A 24,652-nucleotide genomic window follows, 5' to 3' on the forward strand; every position below is an offset into this window, starting at 1 on the left:
ACAGAGAGGGAAACTGTGTTTGGTGGAAAAAGAAAAGAGAGTTGGACTATTAGAGCTGACAGAAACAGGTCGGGTAGCTTTTAGACCTCTGTGACTAACTGTGCTGTTTGTTCTGTTTGTATGGTAATCGGTTCACCTCAGGTGTGAAAGACCCCAAAGACACTTGTGGTTGTGTGGACGTCAGGTGTTTTCAGCTCAGGCTGCTGGAAGCTGAAAAGAGATGCTAATAAAGAGTAGAAACCTGCAGCTGTTGGTTTCTTTTAGATATGTGATGAGGGGATCATGCTTCTTTGTTTTTCCGAGAGCAGTTGGTCCTCTTAACCCTTTAACGTCTGAGCTTTCTCTCCAGTGTTCACTAACTTTAGTCACCATTACCAATTGTTTATACAATTAACATAATTCCAGCAGATTCTAAAGCAGAGAAGAGCAGGGATGTGAAAAGGCGCTTTTGTCTGCATCAGAATCAGCTTATTCACAGTGATTGAAGAGATCCGGTATGTTTTATTTAAGGGTCACCGGTGACATTTCCAGTGTCAAATGGTTAAGATATGTACAGTATTTGACCTAAACAAAGTTAGATAATACAGAGAAAAAAAATTGTGAATACTAACAGATGAAGTTTTCCTCTGAAGATGATCCAGCACAACTGGAAACTGGAGAAATCTAGAAGCTTTAATGTTTAGGACTTTCAGGATATTTGCTGCCCTATGATGGACTGGCAACCTGTCCAGGGTGTACCCTGCCAACAGTAACCAGGACTGGCCCTGGGAACCCCGTGACCCCAAAAAATGATAGATGGATGGATGGTTGGTCGTTTTTTTTGCTGGACTTAAAGTTTAAAGGAAAGTCTCATGAGTTGTCTGGGTGTCTGAAAGTTGTTTTCCACTTGTACTTCTTCCTTCAGGGAGTGGTGGGCTTTAGTCACAGCTGTGTTTGGGAACCATTGAAACTGCATTCCAATAAGCCCTACTCTCTCCTGCACACTTTTTCTCTACACTAATTTGGGGTTTTGCCATTTCATGCTGTGGCGTTCTGTGCTGTACTGTTGGACTGAGAACTGGACTGAGTGAGTGTGATGTCATCTATTCAAAATGATGTTCTCCCAGCTTCAACAAAAAGGATCAATTCAACCAGCATTTTTTCGTAAGAAAGACGTTGCCATGTTGGAGCCAGACGTAGTCAGTTAGCAGGGACTGGTCCGAGCCGGTCTGAGTCATCGTTTCTATGGCAACCTCAACAATCAGAAGTGAGCTTGTTAGAAGACCACACCCCTTCCCCTGAAAGCTGGCTCCGTAGAATCTGTCAATGAAATGCTTTAAACGTTTGACGTGGGGAAAGCAGGCACCACCTACTTTTATTGAGCCATCTGATTGGTTAGTTTATGACTTGAATATCTTTCACTACAGAAAAAAATTTAAGAAAAAAAGACGATTATCAAGAACATGTTTAAAAAGGTATTAGATCCAGAATAGTTATTCTGACCAATAGAATGACTGACTAACCGTTGTTTATTTCTCTCAAGAAGAACCCGCTGGCTTTTTGGAACCAGTGGGTTCTTCCTGTTTGGAACACTAAAGGGGCGGAGCCATTCTGTCAGGTTCTCATATACAGTGAAGGGTTCCAGTGTGACTGACTGAGGCTGGATGACAGCGTCACCAGACTCCAGGACACCAGATGTAATGAGGAGCACATTTCCATGTTTGAATAATAGCCCCCACAGTGCTCACAGAAATATTCAGCATTCTAGAAAATGCACCTTTAACCATCCCCATTCCCATCAATAAGACTATAGGGATACTGGGAAAAGTTTTTGATCTTACCAATCATGAGTTCTGCAAAGTTAGAACAAGTGCAGCTGATATCAGTTAGCACTGATAAGTGGCATGATTTCTTTCTCAATACAGACAGTTTTCTGCTGATATCCTGGCTTTCTTTGCCATTTTCCCTGCTTATCTTTTGTATTTAATAATTATTTCCTGAGTCATTTCATCTTATTCATGGTGACTCAGTGAGAAGGTCCTAATTCAAATTCCGACTGGGACCGCTCTGTGTGGAATTTGCTTGTTCTACCCGTGCATGTGTGGGTTTTTCTCCAGGTACTCCGGTTTCCTTCCACAGTCTAAAAACATACTTCATAGATTGATTGATTACCCTCAATTGTCCCCATTTGTGGATGTAAGTGTGTGTGGGAGAGCTTGTGTGCCCTGCTACAGGCTGGCAACCTGTTCAGAGTGCACCCTGCCATCACCCAACAGTAGCCAGGTTAGGCCAGCCAGGTAACCTCCAAAGGCTGGATGGGTTAAAAAAATGGATGGAAGGATGGTTTAGCGACATGTGGTGGAAATTTTGTCAGGAGGCCACTTCTGATTGAAATATGTATTAAATACTTATTTTCTCTACTGTAGTTGCCAAAGTGAACGTTCAGTTTAAATGGTTTACTGAACTAGATACCTGTATGTTTTCTGTGGCTGGTCTAATGATCTAGTTACCTGCCAGAATCCCTGTTGAGGCCCGCACACACCGAGACGAATTTCGCGCGCAGTATTCGCCGACGTTTAGCACCTCATTACTAAACAAAGGGCACCAATGTGAGTGTGCACACCGACGCGAAAAACACCACGCGTAAAAGCGTCAATTTTTTTAAAAACGGCTCTGGTTCGTTTTTTTGGTTTGACGCACCACGTCAAAAACTATACGACCAATGAGAATGGCGCTTTTGCACACGTGTCTGGAGCTTCTGAAGTTACAGTAAAACACAACTTGGGGGCGCTCAAACACAAAACTGTCTTGCTGAGCACACATACGTCACGGCGAAGAAGATATACGCCAAGTAGCGTCTACACTGCCGCGAAGAAATAAGATGAAGAAAATGCACTCACTGACGGACATTCTAAAATATCACCGAAAACGCTCATGATACATTTTCAGCTCTTGTACCAGTCGATAAAACTCCCCATGTTCTTCTCTTCTCGTAACTATGTGATGTACCCAAAATCGAGCTACTGGTGCTGGAAATATTCATGTTTTCTTTGTATTATTCTGACAAGCGTGTAAATACTTGCTCTCTTCTTCTGAGTGAAAAGCGACTTTAAGAAGCGTAAAGTTGCGCAGCACCACCTTGTGCACAGGGCGTATTTCTGTTTTACATTAAGCGCCATCTAATGTCAGGGAATGAAACTGCATGTTCGCTCGGCTCACCGTCAGCGAAAATCGCCTGGGTGTGAAACGTGTTGAAAAAACGCTGGCGAATAACGGATGGCGAATATTCGTCCCGGGGTGTACGGGCCTTTAGATTTAATTAACCCCAAGATTTCAATTGAGAAATGGTCATGAACCTCTAATGAAAATTGTTTAAAGATGTCAAGATATTTTTCCAAGCTGAGCACAAACTAAAGAACTCAATGTTTGCTGAAACCTTGACAGTTTAAAAGACATTATATTGTCTGTAAGGTTGCCGAACTACTCAGCTTTAAAAGAGCACACGGTTTCTGACTTGATGAGTGTTTCCTGTTTATATGAATTAACATGAATTTGCCTAAGAAATTCACAGACTGAGATGAACAGAACAGAGACATTTTACAAGACATGTAGAGGTCTAGTAGCTGGATGGTTCAGTTGGCTGTGTGTAGGACCAGGGCATTGGAAACCAGGGTTCAATTCCCAGGGGAAAAAGCTTCACCTCATCTTTTGCTTAACACTGAATGCAGTCTGCAGACTAAAAGTCATGTTTCCCCTTATCAGAAGTGACTTCAGAAACTACAAGTCCTTCATGCGTTCTTGGACAACACCCTTCGCTCTACTGCCTAACTGTGTATCCACAAGGTCTGGTCCTCCCTGTGCCGGTCCCCAGCCTAAATACACTTGCCTTGTGTCAAGAATGGCATCTATCTTAAAAATCTCTGTTAAATCAAATGTGGGAATCAGGGACCCTATGGCAAGCCCTGAAGGGAAATGCCAAAAGGTGAACAACAAGATATTTAGAGACTTGCCTACTTTACAAGAAAAATAACTTTAATAAATGTTGCAAAAAAAGAAATTAAAAGCTTTAATGATAAACTCGTTTTAATACTAAACTTTTGCTTTAGATTTATTTCTCATTAGAAAAGTAAAACATGAGAAATTGTTAACATTTCTATTATAAATCTCCAATTTTAAATCAAATTTAAATTTGGTGAATAAAGATTTAGAACTACAGTGCAGCACAACAGAATTATGGACGGTCTTCCACATATAATTGAACTCCAAATCTTTCACACCTGTGACAAATTCTGGACATGTCACTTGTTCTTCAAATGTAACGATGCCTCTTGTACATCCTCCTATTATCCTGTGGCAGACATCTGTGTCTTTGCCAATTTAGGAGAAGCTTGCTGAATGAATTGAAGTAGCTTTAGGTCAAAATTTGCCCGAGGAATAAATTTCCTGAACGCTGAATAAAATGCAAACAAAAAAAGCTTCAGTGGGTACAAAAAATGTTATTTTAGGCCTTCTTTTAGTTTAGTCTGAAGGAGTTGGGTGCAGACGGTGGCGATCACGCTGCAGTCGGGAGTTTTCTCGAGATCAAAGCTGTAATCCTTGCAGATGTTTACTTTCCATTTCAACAGAGAGCGTGAGCGTTATGTAAGCTGGTGTGTGAGGATCATGTCAGGACACAGCGTGCTGATGGAGTCCGTGTCAGCTGATGCTCTCACTCGCCGTTCAGCTCTGTCCATACTGCACATGTGCACATCTCTACCACACCGTCAGCACAGGCTTTCAGGCTGTCGTGCATGAGCCAGAGCAGCCCCTGACCTGCTGTGTGCTTGTTTTGCTAACATTTTTGTTGGAAAAACGATTTCTTCATTCATTTCAAAGGTGGGTCGTGGGGGGTTGGCTCTCCTTTTGATGGGGCCCTTGGGCTGGGGGGCTGGGGGACTTTTTTTTTTCAGTCAGGAAGCTGGCCCTGAACTGCCCTCCGTCCTCACATGACAACTCATTATCGTATTGGGAAGAGAATCAATCTGCGATGCGGGGGGCTGCCTTACTCTCTACTGGACTTCACGTGGGGTGGGTGGGTGTCTGCCTGAATCCTGGAGCGGGTCTCCCTAGGGGTCCTCGGTTCTTGCAGGAGGATGTTACTTAAATGATACTAACTCATTTGGACCAACTGTGGTGGGAGCTTAAAGACCCACTCCAATAAAAATGGTGTTGTTCTTGGTGTTTGTAACAAGTTCTTGTGGCATTTTTCTGATGATGGAGGACATTTATAAAGAAAAGTAGGTATTGCTTTGTCCAATTTGTAAATCAGGAACAGACAAATAAATACTAATAGAAAAAGAACATATTTTCTACATAGAAAATATGCTGGGGGGCCACAAGCTCTCTGCTCTCAGTTCTCACCAATGGGGAGGGGGAAGGAGGACGAGGTCACTCCACTCCAACAGTCCTGCCCACAACTTTTCTAATGAACTCCTGCTGCTCTGCAGAAACTATGTCCTAGAAAATGACACAGGTTTATTGATTTTGGCTAAAAAATTACAAAATCACAGTTAAAAGACCACTGGGAACACTTCAACAATAGATCGAAAGATGATTTTGAAATACACAGGTTTATGGAACAGAGCTTCTTGACGCTCGACTGGACTGGCCAGGGGACTTTCTAAGGTTTCATTTGCTCATTTTGATTATCTGGAAAGATTTAAAGTTTTTTTTTTAATCAGTTCTTAAGGCAGAAAATTCACTGCAGTGTGACCAAATAAATAATAATCCACAATCAAGTCTAAAATCTCAGAGATAACACATATCCTCTGAGACTACAATTACTTTGTGATTGCTAAACTTCCCGAATGAAATGATTTGTTTTTTGAGGAACAGACACTCAGGTGATTTGGGTTTTGGGGTGTTTGGGAGGATGTAAATCTGCAGAAGAGTTGGGTTTCTCCTCTTCAGAATGTTGTGAGGCAGCTGTGCCGCAGACCTTCATTCCTTCATGGTGGGTCACAGACCAGCTGCTGTTCAGGAAGGAGGCTTGTAGACCAGCAGGGGTACACCTGGCAACACGGTCTGGTTTCAGCAACTGTCAAGCCAAGTTTAGAGAACCTTGGTCCCATGATGATATGAATTTTGATTTGATTATCTAACTCTTGAAGTTTTTTGTCATCATTTGATTGTAGACCTGCTGTGTTTAGATCCCGGCTCTGCTGATGATGCAGTTTAAATCCGGTTTAGAAAGAACACAGATGAACTGATGGAAAAAGTCTGTCACGTTTGAACGCTCTTTAGGTCTTTTCTGGTTCTTCTGTCCCAACTTTATCATTTACCAGCAGAAACCTGATCCCACCTCTGCTCCTGCAGATACAGAAAGTAGTTCCTTTCAAAGTTCCTGTCAAAACTGCTGCGAATTAAAAAAAATACGGCCTCTAATAAGCTCTTCATCTTAATCTTTTCTGCTGTGACTGCTCCACCAGCAGAAAGCCGCCAGTCATTGTGTGTTTGTGTGCGGCAGTGTGTGCTGCTGCTTGCTCATTACATCTGACTGCTTGTGACCAACATAATCACGTGTCTTTCACACACTCAACATGCCTCTGCTGATGTTACTGTTATTAGGGAGTGCTTATGGTCTACATCCTGTGTGTGTGTTAGTGAGCCGGCGGCACACGCACACACACACACACACGCACACACACACACACACACACACACACACACACACACACACACACACACACACAAATGTTCTTGCTTCCCCAAGAACTTTGGTCACTGCATGTGAGATGTTTTTTTCTGCAGAAATGAATTGTTTGTGAGGATAAACTTCAAAGAAACAGTCTCAAAGTCAGATTTAAACAAAAACTCTGCAAAAGAGCATCTGAATGCTGACATCGTGATAGCATGGTTATAGAACATAAAACGATTCAAATCAGAAGCACTTAATAACCTTTCAAATTATTCCAACAATGCTAAGTTATCTTAAAAGGTTGAACACAGACAAAAAGGTAAAGAAAGACAATTCATGCAAAACCCTATTTTTAATTGCAAAAGCTGCTAAGTGAGCTGCTGGAGGCAAAAATTAGCTGAAAAAAAAACCCAAATTCCTAAAAAAAAGCAACGGCAGAGACTGATGCAGTTCCTACAGAGCATTGAGAATTTGGAAAAATTAAGAATGCAAATAATAAAAATCGAAAAAAAAAGTCCCCCTCCGATAATCTTTTGCAGATTTGTTCCCAGTGGTCTTTTAATTCTGATTTTGGAGTTTTTAGACAAAATGGGAAAAAAAAGGGTTTTCTAGGGCATATTGTCTGTAGAGCAGCAGAAGTTCATCCGAAATTCAACTCTGAGTTGTGGACGGGATTGTTGGTGCAAAGCAACACCACCTTTTCTTCCTATCATCCATAACTTAGCTCTCTGTTAACACTCTCTCCCGCTAGCTTACAGCCCTTAACACCCCTATCCTAACATTAGCTGTGCAACAAAAATTGTTAGCAATATTGGAGCTCTTCTGCCATCCAGTTGTGATCCAGATTCCAGGTCAGACGAGGAAAACAAAGACGTTCATGGATCTATTTGTCTGACAGTGGATGATCAGAATGGAGCAGGGAGACTGTGGCCCTAAAAGCGTATTTTCTACGTCATAAATACAATTTTTTAAATACAGCATTTTTTGTCTATTCCTGATTCACAATGATTTGATTAAAAAAAAACTCAGAAATGCAATGTTTTACTCAATTTTCTTTATATATGTCCCCAGTCATGAGAAAATGCCAGAAGAACATGTTAAAAACACCAATAACACTTTTTGAGTGGGTCTTTAAAACAATTAGAAATGATAAAATTGTGAGAGAGAGTGTTTCAATCTGAAGCATTTACCTGAAGAGTGTGCATTTTTCGACTGAATGAGCTATTTAGCTGAACATTTGCTGAACCTCTTGGTTTCTAAAAGGAAATTCAGTTTAATAGGATTAAAAGCTTTTCTATTTCCCATTCAAAACCCAAAAGTGAAAAAGCCAAAGTGCAAGTAGAAATCTGCTGAAGGTTCTGTTGTCATGGTTCCATGACAGTTGAAACAGCTGAAAGACTGCTGGAGTCCTGTGTGCTGAAAAATATTGGAAGAACCAGAAGATCTTAGGAGTCCGTTGACACAGTGACTTGTGGTGTGAGCCCCTAAGACCCAGGAAGCCCCCCAGAAGGATTATAATAACGTTTTTAGGGTCTTGGGTTTACTTCCTAGAACCTAAGATCTGCACACAGATGATGGCAGAGTCAAGAAAAGACGAAGATGCACTAAAACAACCTGGGATGTGCCAAACTGATCTGTGAAGAGGATTTTGCATAATGTGCTGCATGAGCAGCTTACTGTTGTTTTGGTTTGAGGCCAGCAGCAGCTGCTCACTTTTGACAGCTGACCTGTGTTAAACTTCATCAGCCTGATGTCAGCAACGCACTCTGCACACACCGTTAAGATTTTGAGGCGTTTGAGGATCCAGAGGCCACGCTGGAATCGGTGCCACTCTGAGGGAGAAAAGTAAACACTCAATACCTTCGCTTTGATCCACGAGGAAATCATCTAATTCGCTGTCAAATGCCTGTTGGTGCAACATCTCGGAGAAAAGAAGCATCTTGGTCCAAACAGATTTGAGTTTTTTTATGTAGCCTTTTTTAAGTGTTTCTCATTTGCCTCATTCTTGCACATGCACCTGAATGCAACGCAGCTTTTTGTCTGATTGCTCAAACATGATTGAGATTCATCATTTGTTACATCTCTGTAAGGAAATGTGCAATGTCATCATTTTTTATTTGCTTTCATGCGCAGGCGAGAATTTTGACTAATGAGGAAGAGCTAGACTCATTTATGAAGTCTTCATCAGTTTACCCCAAACATATTCAGAGGAGTAAAGACCTGCCATCCATGGTAAATGGTAAATGGTGTATACTTATATAGATAGCGCTTTTCTACCTTCTTTCGAAGGCCCAAAGCGCTTTACAGTCACAGTCCCATTCACCCATGCACACACACATTCACACACACATTCACGCACTGGCGGCGGCTCCGCTGCCAAACACTGGCGCCCACACTGGTGGAGGTTGGCGCCAACTGGCGCCAACCTCCACCAGAGACAAAGTGGGGTTCAGTGTCTTGCCCAAGGACACTTCGACACATGGGCGTGCAAGGCGGGAATCGAACCTGCAATCTTACGATCATGGGTCGACTGCCCTACCGCTGCACCACGGCCGCCCCATCCATCCATCCATCCATCCATCCGTTAATTGATCCATTGATCTATGCATTTATCATCAATCCGTCCCTCAATCTTTCCATCCATCTATATATTTATCCGTGCACTTATGCATCTATCTGCTCACAACATTCAAAACAAACTCAGTGGTCAAATGGTTGGGTGTCAGACCCGTGTCTGGGTGGTTGTGGGCTCAAATCCCCAGTCAGGTATTCCCAGAGACTTGAAAAGTTGGACGTAATGCTTCTCTGCTTGGCATTCAGGATTAAGGGGTTAGATTGGTTGTTTATTAACCACATGGTTCTAAAATCGTGACTTTAGCCCACTGCTCCCCCAGTGGACGGTAAAAACGCAGAGCAGAAACTCTACATACCCAGATGTATGGCAACTGCTGAGCTTTAAGTTTGTTTAATGACACGCCTTTTTTTTGGCTGCTGTACATCAAATACGCTCAATTCAACAATTAAAGGGTGGAAACACTGTGATGTTGACTCTTTAACTTTACTGTGAGCTCTGCTGTAACTTTTCAACTTTGATTGTTAAGATGCATTCATGCATCCATTTTCTAAACTTGCTTAATCCTTCTGGGCTCATGATGTTGCTGGAGCCTATCCCATCTACTGTGGAATGAGGGTTTCTGTGCAAAAGCAGGTACACCCTGGACAGGTCACATTTCCATCACAGGGCCACACAACCACAAAAGTTCACATTCCAACCAAGGGACAAAATAAAGATTTTGATTACCTGTGAAGTTCTAAGCACGAGCAGAACATTCATACTCCACACAGAAAAGTTCCAGCTGGGATTTGAGTCAGGACCTTCTCACTGTGAGGTCAGAGTCCTAAAACATGGCACTGTTGGCTGTTTACTGTTGATAGGCGTTTAAACACAAATTTCTATGTCCACCATTGCTAATTCTTATCATGAATCTTGAAAATTACAAGTGTATATCTTGATGACACAGTAGACTGGAACAACCGTTTTTTAACAATATTGTCGCTGGTGAACACTGCCCTGACTGTATCCAGGTAGATCCGGCATCCCTGAACATCCTCCTCCTCCTCTTCTTCTTCCTGAGAGCCTCTCCTGATGTCAGTAATAACAGCATGATTGTTGAGGAGCTAATCAGCGCACTACAGAGTTAACGAGCTCGTATAAGAGGATCATCTGGGTGTGTGTGCACTTCAAAATCCGAGCATCACACTCACACCAAACAGACCCACTTAGACCAAGGCGGAGGATTCCTCTTTCAAACCCACACACAGGCTGGGAAACCGGCACGTAGCCCATGTCACATCGAGGATCCACTTGGTCCAAAATGAGAAGCAGAAGAGCGGCTGGTGCGACACACAGAACAAACACGGAACACATCACGGAGAGGCGGAGTGGAGCTGCTGAGGTCTGCAGAGGTGGACTGACAGGGGGGCCTGTAAAGATCAAAGTTCCGCTGAGGGACGGGGGCGCTCCAATGTCCTACATCACTAACCAGAACACTTTGGGTGAACTGGTTGCTGGGCTAAATAAAAGCCTATTTTTCCTCTATTTGAAAAGATTACCAAAAAAAGATGTTATTAAACACATGATAGAAACTCGCTAAGGCTTCGAATGAATCTTTAACAAAGGTACCTGGCTAAAAATCCAGTCATAATTTGAATTTGAAAAATGCTCCAGGGTCCTCAGAGAGAGACACATCAGTGCAAAGGCAGGCAAAAACCAGGAAAATGGACTGAAAAGCATCAAGGATGGGTAAAAGACTCACAGCAAGAATGAAACAAAAACTATAGAAACGCTAAATGAAAATGTAAAGCTGAAGAAAGGTGGAAATGAAGGAGCTTTGGCTGCTGTGTGAAGGTGGCTGCCATGCTAACGGTGACACACTCGTAACTTCAGCAGTCGGGTGGCGTTAGGCTCCCTGCTAAGCCGAGCGTGCGCTCGTGTTCAGGTAGCGGGTCAGTGTGCTGCAGCCAAGCCGCTGAACTCCTGTTGGCTTTTAAAGAACTTGTGTACTTTTGTTGGACTTATCGGAGGTGACACATGTGTGCCTGTGTGTGAAGCTAACCTGGTCTGAAATGTCCTACCCTGTAGCGGACTCTGCCCTTCATTTAGCTCTTGTGTCTCAGTGTGTTTGTTTGTGAATCCGTGTGTGTGTGTGTGTCCTTACCTGACTGTCTTTGTTCATACCTGCGTGTGAGTCTGTGCTGTGTTAGCTGTGTGTTGGGTGTACTCATGCCAGCACAGCATAGTTATTTCTTGAAGCATTACAGATGAGCTTCTTATGCAATCATTGTGATGCTTGACAGTAGGAGCCGTTTGAACTTTCATGGAGGTTTATTGTCGGCATCAGTGATTTCTCCCTGAAGTTAACCTCTCTGAATCAACCACACAAAACGGTCATTTGGAAAAAAGATGTGGATGAACTTTGGAGTTGAGTATTGAGATACTGCTGTGCTAACTCTAAACCTCTCAGATTGGGCAGGAGTCCTTGTCTCTGTGTTTTATTTTAAAAAAAAAAGCACTTGGGCTGCAAATGCCACTGCAGTATCAAGAGTCACCAAACATGCTTTTTGTCTATCTATAATTGCTCTTGTAAAGGCTGCGTCCTGATAAACTGCAGAAGGAAGGAGTAATGTGAACTCTGAGCAGTGGTGGACTTAGCAGTTTGGGGGGCCCAGGCGAACAACAACATGGGGCCTTCTGCAGCGGTCGTATTTGTCATTTTTTAAAGGAAGGGAGAGGGAAGACTGACTATGTTATGTCCCCCTGACCAACACACCAACATAAAGCAAGTCTATACAAACAGGGCTTGAATAAAGGATCTGGGACTTTTGAGTCAGAAGAAATCTATGGAAGAAGCTTGCATTCGTTCAATTTAGCACCGGATGACCAAAAGGCTTCATGGAGTAAAAACATTTGAAGTGTTTTGCTTTTAACACCTCAAATGTATTTCAGAGAGTATCCTTCCATGGAAATTCCTACCACTGTGTTTGTATGTCTGAATTCCTGTTTTTTTGTCTGTGTGTGTTTGCCAGGTTTTCTCTGGAATCTTCACAGCAGAGATGGTGCTTAAGGTCATCGCTCTGGATCCGTACTATTACTTCCAGACTGGCTGGAACATCTTTGACAGCATCATCGTGTGCCTCAGCCTCATGGAGCTTGGCCTGTCGGACGTTGAAGGCCTCAGTGTGCTGCGTTCATTTAGACTGGTAAATCACCTCCTAAAACCCAACTCACAGCTGCAAATATCAGTGAAGCCAGTCCATTTCACACTCTGAAATGTCCCCACATTCTGAACCAAATGCTTAAAATAGTTCATTCAGTTTCTCAGTTTGATCCTTGTTAAAGCTGCAAACATTTCCGTGTACCGTATGGTACGCCCTAAAGGATTTTAGGGAGCACCGTCATCGAATGGTCTTTTTTTGAACTTATATCATAAATAAGGGGAGTTAAAGGAAACAAAAAAGTCAGTCAGTCAGACTTTATTAACTACGTTCACAGAAAATTTGTTTCTTACACGCTGCACTTTACCCACACTAGCATATTCACAACGCCTGTAATTCCCAACTGTGTTTTCAACTTTTAAAAATCAGACTGATATCACTAAAACAAACATTACTGTGACTAAGCTAACTCTCAACCTTTTTAGTGACACATACAAATTAAAAAAAGCACAGCTGACACAGCTAAACATCAGCAGCATTGGCACATTTACAATAACGCCCAACATTTTGAAATGCGTTCTCATCAAATTACTTCAACATTAGTTTGCATAACTAGAATGAATCCATACATTAGGTGCTCTGGTTTATAAGGCGCTCCGTTTTTTGTTTTGTTTTGTTTAATATGGCAATGCAAAGAGGACTGTATAAGAAAGTTCAATTGAGGCCTACTTTGATGCTCTAACAACCAAGAAAACTGGACCAAAATTGACAAGGGAAACAAGAAATCATACAAACTCCCACACTGATCCCCACAGCCCGTCCTCATCTGTCTTCATTGATTTCTGGGGCTGTCAGTCAGGGCATTGTCATGCTGAATCACAGGCAAACACACGCGAGTAAACACACACACCTGTTTTAGTTCTTTTCTTCAGCTCTCTTTATATGTTTTCATTGTTTTTCCATCAGTTATGTAAATGCTGGAAACACTGGGATCCTTTGGTTTCTTTTATGAAAAGTGTTTTTGCGGTCACTGCTGATTGTCTTGTCTAAGAACTCATCACTACCTTAGCATTAGAACCGCTGACAGACCAAACCAACTGCACGCTACTCCATCGATGGGAACTGCCGCCAATTTTATGTTTGGTTCCTTTATACCTATTACTTTTATTTTACTGTTTTTAGTAAAAAACATTTTGTGGGACAGGAACTTCAAATTCACAACATTGACTACAGGTAACAGCAAACTTTAATTAAAAAAAGTGTTTGAATTAAAAAATATTCCAATTAACTTTTTTGATATATATATATTTAAAAGATGCTCAGGCTTCACAATGACAAAACTCAACCAGCGTTTTATTTCTATTCAAATAATTTCAATTTTGCAGCACAATTCATATTTTGTCATTTAACAGTTTTGAATTCACAGTTTTAGCTTTATTTAGCAATATACATTGTTTAGTTTAACGACGGTTCAACTTCTTTTATATTCTTTCAGATGGCTTAGGCTTTCATTAGACATTTGGTTTGCTTAAGGTGAACCAGAGTTTGTTTCCCCCGATGATCTGAAACAAATATTCAGTCTGAATGCCACCAAGCAGACCCTGATCTGGGAACAGCTCTTGGACCCATCTTTGGAGGTGTTCCTGGTTCGTCTCCAATGAGCTTTGGGTCGCTCTGAGATTCCTCAGTCGGAGTTCAATCCGTCTTCGGAGCAGAACAACTAGACCAAAATGGCCACCGTAGCCGAGAGTAGGAATGTAGCAACGGATGAGCCGCGGATTAACATAAAGCATCAATTGTTGTGTTATCAAGCAGAAAAAAAGGGTCCAATTGTTTATTTGGTAGAACGTTTATTTTAACACACCAGAAAAACGCCTCTTACATGCTTTTGTGTCTCTCATCATGTGACACCAGTGGCGGCTACTGGTCTGTCAGAGAGGGGAAGCTCATTTTCGGCCTACATCATAAAATTGTCTATTTTTTTTAAAATAAATTCTGCCCTACATTCCTTTTCAAGAAAATAGTAATATAATTTAAAGCAATATAACACAATATAATCACAGCAATATAATTTAAAAATGTTTGGACGGAGCAATTTAAAAAAGGATCATGACTGATTTTATGTGGGCTTTCTTGATAAAAATCTATTTTTATTTAATCTTTTAAATCTTGTTTTTATTTATTCATATTTGTTCAATTATGTTTATTGCTACACAAAAAACAAATATATAAACATATTTGTAGAATAAATGAATGAATAATTTATTTTTGCTTATTGATCTGCGTAAATCTGTGCAACGTCACTGTCGTCTGGTCCTCAGACATCAACAGGAACAGAATGACAAGCTTTAGTCTGTAACAGGATGGTCCCATTGATCCCAGTCTGAAACAGAACAAACGCAAGGTTTGGAACTCGATCCGGATCAAATTAGGTGGACTTGATCTGGAACAAGGGATTTTTTCAGCCTGATTACACCCTTACACTCTCTGCTAATTAAGCATTAAAACAAATTCATGGATGCGTTTTGGTTTTTTTATTTAACTAAATTTATTTTAGGCTTCTACTATTTTTTATACTATATTAGATCTATATTATTTTATACTTTCTTCATTTGATATAAAGAATACATGCAGACTCAGTGAGTTCCAGATGTGCTGTTAATTAAAAAGCTGACATCATTGTCCCTCCACCACTATGCTGTTGATGTTTTATTTTTTTTGTCCTAACTCCATCAAACCTTGGGTCCAAAGACATTGTTTGGCCGCAGTTACAGTGTATATGCTGTATATTGTATATATCTTTAACTCCGTTTTTCTTCTCCACAGTTGCGTGTCTTCAAGCTGGCACGTTCATGGCCAACTCTCAACACCCTAATCAAAATCATCGGGAACTCTATAGGTGCTCTCGGTAACCTGACGCTCGTCCTCGCCATCATTGTCTTTATTTTTGCCGTGGTGGGCATGCAGCTGTTTGGAAAAAACTACCAGGTGATGTTCCTCATGTAACAGAAGGTCTGACGGTTCTATGGTCTGTTGACGAAAAGTTAACTCTGGCGCTGGTCTCTGCGTTGATTCAGGACTGTGTCTGTAAGATCTCGAAGGACTGCAGTCTTCCTCGCTGGCACATGAAGGACTTTTTCCATTCCTTCCTCATCGTCTTCAGGGTGCTGTGCGGCGAGTGGATTGAGACCATGTGGGACTGCATGGAGGTGGCGGGGCAGCCACTTTGTATCCTCGTCTTCATGTTGGTCATGGTCATTGGAAACCTGGTGGTGAGTTAAATCTTCATATTCTTTCCCCTCTACATGAACCATTGTGCGGAGATGGGTCACGTTGAGTTTGAGGGAAAGCCTTCATCTCTGTGGGGTTTGTTTGATTTACTTTGGTTATATGTTCCCCGCTGATTGAAATATCCACAACCTTTTTTGTTGTTGTTTTTTTGCTCTGAAAATGTGCTGATGAGTTTATCAGTATCTTCACATTGTTGTTCACGTTGAGCCACACAAAGCCAAAGCAATCATCACAACTCATGGAGCATTGACAACTTCTCAACTGCACTCAAGGATTTTCACCTTGTTTTTTGGTCAATGTGATTGGTCCAGACCAGGGCTGCCCAACCCCCGGCTTCCAGGTCCACCAACCTGCCTGTTTCCCAGCTCTCCGTGAACCTTTTCCGGCTGATTACCTGGATCAGGTGTGTTCAGTCAATCAGAACATGGAAACAACCGAATCAGCTAATCAGCAGAAAGAAGTGCAGGGAGAGCAGTGAAACAGGAAAGGTGGTGGCTCTCCGGGGGCCAGGGATGGGCTAGCTCTGGTCAAGGTTATGCTTAAACATTTATGTGCCCTGCTCTCTGGCTGCCCTAATGGGGAAGGCTGCCCTAACAGCGCAGGTCGATTACGTGGACTTTAGAGTCTGGTATTATCAGTCAAAATGGCTGGAACTACAACCAAAAGAAGACTGTAAACAGCCATGTGCTCTACAAAAGAGCTAAAAATAAAGTGAAAGTTTAGCTTTGTGAACCGACGTTACTTTGTGCCTGCACGCCATCCATCTTCTAAACCCACTGAATTCCTTTTGGGGTCACTGGGTTGCTGGAGTCTACCCCAGCTACTATTAGAAGAAGCCAGGGTATACCCTGGACAGGTATCTGTGGCAGGGCCACACTCACAGACACACCTAGGCATAATTTTGAATAATAATTCAACATATGAAGAATGTTTTTGGAGGGTCAGGGAAAGCCAAAGAAAACCATAATGCAAATTCCACACAGAAAGGTCCTAGCTGGATTCAAACTAGGGCCTGTGAGATGAGAGTACTAACCACTCCACCATGGGGCTCCAGCCCACAAACTATTCTTGTTGTCATTCATCAATAGGGAATCAGATCAGGCCTGAACCTTAGGTGTAAATTGGATTGGCGGCCGTGGTGCAGCGATAGGGCGGTTGTCCCATGATCGTAAGGTTGCAGGTTCGATTCCCGCCTTGCACGCCCAAGAGTCAAAGTGTCCTTGGGCAAGACACTGAACCCCACCTTGCCTCTGGTGGTAGGCGGGCGCCTGTGTTTGGCAGCGGAGCCGCCACCAGTGTATGAATGTGTGTGTGAATGTGTGTGTGAATGTGTGTGTGACTGGGTGAATGGGACTGTGACTGTAAAGCGCTTTGTCCTTGTAGAAAGAAAGGCGCTATACAAGTATACGCTATTTACCATTTACCATTCTGAAGTCTTTAACCTTTTAACAAATCTGATGCCTTCATAACACACAGTCTTTGGCAAGCTGTTAACTCTTCAATCATTCATGCAATTACTGTGAATCAGCTGATTCTGATGCAGAGAAAAGCGTTTTTTCACCGATATGGAACACATTATTAACGTAATGTGTTGCATTACAGCTTTTCTCTGTGACAGAATCAGCTGATCTTCGTTGGATGCGTAAACATTTCAGTCAAGTGTTGCACATCAGTGCAAGGCTGCTTTCCCCCACTTCAGAATCTGATGGAAATACTTTAATATGTTAACAGTTGAAGAGTTATAGTAGTTAAAATAATATAAAGACTGGAGATAAAGGGGGTTGAAAAGAATTTATTGGGATTTGGCTACATTGTAATACATTGATATTTTTAATTTGACTGCTGTTAAAAACTGATTCCAGGACTTTAGGTTGAGAATTTAAAGGGAGCTGTTATATAGGTACTAAATCCCTCTCTGGAACAGACTAAACAAGCAAACTTGATCAGCATGAAACAAGAACCTGATTTATTTTCACCTGAACCCTGTTAATGTTCAGTTTACCGTGAATGCAGTGACCTGAGACTCATGAAAGAAGGAAATGTCTTATTTTTTATGTTTAAAAAAAGTCTCAGTCCAGAAATTGAATATCAGTTAGGAAAATGCATTGATGGAGAGCAGGCACTTGTGAATACAGTCAGCTGCTTTTTGTATGTATTTCCTTGCTGGTTACAGATGGTTTTCTAACTGTTTCATTTTTCCAACATGGTTCCTCTCTCTACTCTGCAGAGTACACTTTGTCTAAGTTGCAGTTGTGATGTTTTCAATGATAATAATAAGGCCAGGGATGGTGACCGATTTGTTCTGACATATACTCTCTGATTGGCCATCATAGAGTATGTTATGTTTTTCAATAAAATCATTAAGAAATAGATTTAAAGAGTTTTTCCAAAATTTTGGAGAACTGTGGCAACAAAGAAACTGGCCTGTAGTTTTTAAGTGATGCTTGTTCCTGGTTTTGTACAAAGGGTAGGACTTTAGCTATTTTGATTGGATCTGGAAATTAGCCTGTTTTGGAATGATAAAGAAAAATAAATAATGCACGCTTTTGCTTTTGTCAAGAGGTTGTTCAGTTTGTGGCAGGCCTTTCCTTTATGTATTGTAGATCAGACAAATGATTTGTGAATTTAAGGAATCGTTTTCTAGCTGAAGGAGGGCCGTCTTTGCAAGGTTCCTGCAGAAAAATGACTCAACAGAAAATTTGGCGAGCATGGCAGTCTCTGTTGGATTTGGTTTAGTTCAGTGACTCACAGAGGAAAAAAATCTCCCATGTTCATATGGGAGAAGTACCCCCCCCCCCCATGCTATTTGGAAGGGGGGGGTACTTTAGCAGGAGGAGAAACAGTACTACATAAAGGAGGTAATATACTAGTTCTTAAAATCCTCTGACTCCTAAGTCTCCATAGCGACCTTTCAATAGAGATGTTATCACTATTTTTTTTATTTTAGGTAAAGGTAATAATTAACCGACTTAATCGATTAATCAATTTTTATTTCTACGATCAGACAGATCGATATAAAATTTTTTCTAAATAAAATAAAGTGATTATATCGATATTGGAAAATATGATTTGCATTAAGGCATGGTAAGTTTATTTTACCATAACGTATAAACGATCAAGTGCATCACAGCGGACAGCACACAGGATAACAGCAGAAAGGATCAGTCGTCCCTTCAGTCCAATGTAAATGCTAAATGGCTTATACTGATGTAGCACTTTTCTACCGTCTTTGAAGAACCAAAGGGCTTTACAGTCACAAACCCATTCACTCATTGACACTCACAATCACACACTGGTGGCGGCTCCACTGCCGAACTGGCGCCAACCTTCCACCAGAGGCAAGTTGGGGTTCACTGTCTTGCCCAAGGACACTTCAACAGATGGGCGGGCAAGGCGGGAATCGAACCCACAATCTTCTAATTGGGGGTCGACCGCCCTACCATTGAATGCCGTGTGGAATTCAAAATGTGGCAACACTTTGAATTTATCAAAGTCATGTGACCACACAGTGTGCTAGAATATTCTAAGAATGTTCCCTTTGGAATATTTGGATGTGGAAAAGAAACAGTGGGCTGAACTTTAGTAAAACTAACATGTGAATGAATTTGACATTCATTCTAGTTTACTTGATAAAGATGTTCTGGATCCATTTTAGGTCAGTCAATCAGATCATTCAAAAGGAACCTATATTGACTATAAAATTAATCAATATTCTTTAAATTAATTAGGAAGTTTTACATGAGATTACCGAACAAACATAATTAAAACGGAAATTTTCTTTCTCCCCTCTGTTTTTTGCTCCTTCATCCTCTCGCCTTCCTCCTCTTTTTCATTGTTATTGTTAATAATACACAGGGGTGTGTGTGTTTTTCATATTCACCAGTCAGTTGATCATGAAGTGTGTGTGCAGCAATAACAGAGTCCCTCATCTATTTAGCTTAATGGTCTCATGGATATTTAATAACGAGGTTGATATGCCTGACAGCTCGCAGCCTCACAAACACACACGCTGCAGTCAACAGCCTCTTATTCTTCTCCTGTCACTGGCAGGAATTGTATCTCCTGCTGCAGAGGGGTACGCTGACCCGACTCTCTAAATATGCCTGAGCACGTGTGTGCGCACGCATTTGCGCGCATGTGTGTCGTGATGACCGAACCTTTCCCATTCATGTGATTTATCCCTTCTGAAATGGCCTGATTGTGCTCACCTCAGCTCATGTGCATGTGAAGGCATTTGTGCATGAATGCATTCAGAAATTAGGAAATAAATACAGAGAGGACGAAACACACAAAAGGGGAGCAGAGGGCCTGGAGGAAGAAAGGAAGGAGGAACAGAAAAGGAAGTTGGAACAAAAGGGGATGAATATGGGGGATGAAAGAAGCAAACAAATGAGAAAGAAAATGTGGGATAAGATGAAGCAGAAGGAGGGCAGAAGACATGAAGACTGGAAGAGGAAAACTAAAAACTGAAATGAAATAAGGCTTCATGCATTGACACACCCACTGGCTGTTCCAGCCAGCAAAGACGGTCCACCGATGACAGAATCGATTAGTTTCCCTGCTGAAGCAGCTCACAAAGGCAGAGGGTGCAGGGCTGTTGTGTCAAATTTGAATTCAAATTCAAGTTTTAAGCAAACACAGGCGAGTCAGAAAACCGTTTTCGCTCTGGAGCAACTTAAAGGCAAACCACAAGTTTGGCAAAATTTTAGATGGAAACCATTCACCTTTTTCACTTCTCTATTTGTAGAAAATGTGTGTTGGAATTGATCACCACAGTCATTATTTAACTGTGTGACATCATCCTGTGAGAGGAGGTTTTACAGTATTAAACTCTTCAAACATCTGAAGTAGGGTTGTGCCGATGGACGATACCATCGTCCATCGTGATGGGTGACTGACCTCACGATGGAGAGACACCGTCGTGATGCCACGCCCCCGCCACGCTGCGAGTCGACACCATAAGCCGCGGTCACATGTGCGAAATATCATGATCGGCTCAATGGTCGGATTAGAATCCAACCGTGTGCATGAGCCCAGAAAAACGTTTTCCGATTATAACAAACGTTCACATGGGTCACACTTTCGGTCGGAATAAATCATTCGCACATGCACAGTACTGTTTGAAATACCGGAAGGGGAAATGAGTTTCTCTGAGAGGCTACATACATAGAGATCTGGCAGCTCCGTAATATACTAGATTATCTTCTAAACGTGCTTTTATTAATGTTACGGTTATTATGAAGTGCTTATTCGCTCATCATTTTAATCCGTGTGGTCAGTGCTTTTCCTGCTGAAGAACGGAACCGGAAGAAGGCGGGGCTAGAGAGGCTAACCCGCGCTAACAACATTTAGCCTAAGTTTGATGAACATAAAATCCATGCGGGAAATGCTGTTATCTTCAGCTTGGTTGAACGTAAATATGTGAGAATAACATCAGCCTTTATTTTGTCGGGACACGACTGTAAACACAAATACACGTGATTGTTTGAACGGTTTCTAAGGACTGAGCGACATTTCTGCTACACACCGCCCCATAGCCGCTGTGTGAGCTGACGGTCCGAGTTCTGCCCGGACACACACTTTTACCGGAAGAACCGAATCTCCTGAGTTCGGTAGCTCGTTCACCTAGAGCTGCGGGACATATCACAGTGACAGTCTGAAGTCTCCCACACATAGCGCACACATAACAAAGCATCCTCCCTTCCCCTCAAACACAAAGCTGTAAGTCCGTCTGTTCTGCTCAGACTCAGAGACACGGTCGCTCGGTCCACCTGACAAGTCAAATGCAAGAGCGGACTACTTCTTTTCTATTTTGTTTATTTATTTATTTTTGTTAAAGTCAATTCCCTCAGTTTATACTGCATCATCACGGATGAGTCATTAGTTGGGAAATAAAGTAAACAAAGTAATAAAGTAAAATAACGAATAATAATTATATGAAAACGAAAAATTAAAAATAGCCCCCCCCCGACGATATCATCGTCCATCCCGATGATTTGCTGCAAACATCGTCAACTGCCAATTTAAGGGACATCGCCCAACCCAAATCTGAAGTTTTCTCCAATGTTTTGAGAACTATTCTGTTTTTAAAACCCCAGACTGGGAAGAAAAAAAGTTATGCATAGAATTAGGTCGTTTTCAAAGGTTTGAGCAAGAAATAAACGGCACTGTGTTAGTCAAATCATTAGACTTGTTTATTTTGTGATATTGGATGGAAAAGATCAACACAAGCAAAAAAAAAAAAAGGCCCAACTCTATCAATAAATCTGAAAGACGAAGGCTGGCTTTGTTACATCAACAAAATCGGTTCAGTTAACTCTTATCCATGTTTACTGCAGAAAACAATGTTTTGCTTCTTTTGCTCTCAGTATTCCAGAGACAGAGTGGTACAGTGGAGCAGTGGTTAACTCTCTTGCCCCACACCAAGAAGTTCAAATCCCAGTTGGGTTTTTTCTGTGTGGAGTTGGCATGTTCTCCTCTTGTATGTGAGTGTTTTCTCTGGTTTCTTCCCACAGTAAAAAAAAACATGCTGAGCTTATGCTTTGTCAAATGCATGTGTACGGGGGGTTGACCTGTACTGGTGCTCTGGGTTTTTGGGTTGTTTGGACCCGTAAAGGGTTGTAGGCGATCTTCAGGGGAGCACAGTGTCTTGCAGTTCCCTTGAGTCTTGTGCAGCCACCTTAAGAGACGTCATGAAAATGGAACGTACCATTGTCGTGCGTGTGGTAAGTGTATCGTGAAGTATTTGAAAGGATAATGTAAGTTACATGCACTTATGATTGGTAATTCTATGGGATTACATATAATTCTGTTTTACAGTGTCCTTACACCGCACTCTAGTCATTATTAAGGTTTGAGCAGTGGGACCTTAATGATCGTGTGCAAATAATGCACACATGGGCTGTGCACATGATACTTAGTTGCCGGTAGGACATTCACTCAAACTACACTCTGATTGTCTAATTTCCTAATTTCTAACAGTCTGGCTGCAAGCATAGAGCACATAATGGGCATCCAAGGAACGTGCACCTATCACTTGAACAGCACTAATGGGTCCTTTGTGCAGTTTTCTTGGGGGTTGTGAAAAAGGAAAGATCTGTACGACGTGCCTTTGTCTCAGTCTACTTTACCCTCACTTACCCTTGCGTGTTAAGTGTTCACTATGACCTTTTGTACTCAGCCTTTTTGCTAGAAAGTTCTCCGATCTTAATATTTTGGTAGGGACGCCTGCGGGTAGTTGAGATGATCAAGTACATGGGGTTTTTGGCACACATAACCCGTAGGGTAGTCTCCAGATGTCGTTTGAACCTCTTCACACTTCTCAGCTTTGCAAAACAGCTGATTCTCAAGGCAAGGCAAGGCAAGGCAAGTTTATTTGTATAGCACAATTCGTACACAAAGTAATTCAAGGTGCTTCACAAAACAGAAAAATGCATTAAAATCACAATACATCATAGAAATAATCAACATAAAATTTACTTTAAAAGAAAAGGAAGAAAAAAAAAGATTTAAAAAGAAAGGAAGGAAAGAAAGGTACAGATAGGACCTTTCAGTTACATACACGGCTGTACAGAAATGTTTTAAGTCTAGATTTGAACATGAACACAGAAGAGGCCTGTCTTACGACTTCAGGGAGGCTGTTCCAGATTTTAGCTGCAGAATATTGAAACGCTGATTCCCCTTGTTTAGTTCTGACTCTGGGAATCAACAGGAGGCCGGTCCCTGAGGTCCTCAGAGTACGAGATGGTTCATATGGCACTAACATGTCAGAGATGTACTTTGGTGCGTGGCCATGGAGAGACTTGTACACAAGCAGAGCTGCTTTGAAGTCTATTCTTTGAGGTACAGGGAGCCAGTGCAAAGACCTGAGCACAGGACTAATGTGATCATACTTCCTGGTTCTGGTCAGGACTCGAGCAGCAGCATTCTGGATGTACTGAAGCTGTTTTACAGCTCGTTTGGACAGGCCGGTGAGCAGGCCGTTACAGTAGTCTAACCTACTGGAGACAAATGCATGAATAAGTATCTCCAGGTCTCGCTTTGAGATTATGTTTTTGATTTTGGCAATGTTTTTCAGGTGGTAAAATGCCGCTGATGTTACTGACTTGATATGGCTGTTAAAGTTCAGGTCAGAGTCCATGATTACCCCTAGATTTCTGACTTGATTTGAGGGTTTAAGAGACAGAGAATGAAGGTAGCCACTGACAATTTCTCTTTGTTTCTGTGGGCCAAAAACAATAACTTCGGTCTTGTCTGAGTTTAGCTGGAGAAAGTTGTTCTGCATCCACGCGCTGATCTGTTGGAGGCAGTGGTTGAGAGAATCCACCGGCCCATATTCACCTGTTGTCAGTGACAAATAGATCTGAGTATCATCTGCATAGTTGTGATAAGATATGTTATTACTGCGTATTAACTGCCCTAGTGGCAGCATGTAGAGGTTGAACAGAAGGGGTCCCAGGATCGATCCCTGGGGCACACCACAATTCAAGCCCATGTAGTCTGAGACACAACTCCCAATTTCAAGGAGACGCTGCAGAACAGTTATGGCGTGCTGCACATGGGTCTCGAGATCTGGAGTAGAGGGCTGCATTGGGATTGGGTCCCAAAAAATTGACAACCCAAATCTCGCGGGATTGGGTGGTTTGAATTGTGCTGCGGGCGGGAGCGGGCGGCAAAAAAAAAATCTGCGGGATCAGTGCTGCCATGAATATCTCATGAATATATATTAGCGGACTACGTTAGGCTGTGCGGCTGTTGGATTCTTATGTACTGAAGCTCCGTGAAGGCAGCAGGTAGAGACGCCCAATGGCCTCTGTCATCTAACCTGTTGTTGGGGGTGTGCAACGCCCCGCCTCTTACTAAGAGCGCGCTTCAGGCCGTCTGTCTGCGTGCGCACACACGCACACTTTTAACCGAACAGGATTTAGGAAAATATATTTAATAATTAAGTTGCACCTTACACAAAAGAGGAATGCATGAAAAGATGAGGCT

General features: G+C 42.0%; 1 protein-coding gene across 3 annotated transcripts in view; it reads left to right on the plus strand.

Moving 5' to 3' along the window:
• The window catches only part of LOC101167997 (sodium channel protein type 4 subunit alpha B), a 256,928-nt gene that overhangs the window by 140,314 nt on the left and 91,962 nt on the right, over positions 1 to 24,652 (plus strand). For all 3 annotated transcript variants that reach the window (XM_020712432.2, XM_020712431.2, XM_020712433.2), the window contains exons 17-19: positions 12,242 to 12,415; positions 15,197 to 15,358; positions 15,448 to 15,642. In XM_020712432.2, the coding sequence (XP_020568091.1) occupies positions 12,242 to 12,415; positions 15,197 to 15,358; positions 15,448 to 15,642 (531 nt within the window). The remainder of the gene's footprint in view (positions 1 to 12,241; positions 12,416 to 15,196; positions 15,359 to 15,447; positions 15,643 to 24,652) is intronic.

The sequence above is a fragment of the Oryzias latipes genome, chromosome 20 (genome assembly GCF_002234675.1).
Source record: "Oryzias latipes chromosome 20, ASM223467v1".
Lineage (NCBI taxonomy): Eukaryota > Metazoa > Chordata > Actinopteri > Beloniformes > Adrianichthyidae > Oryzias > Oryzias latipes.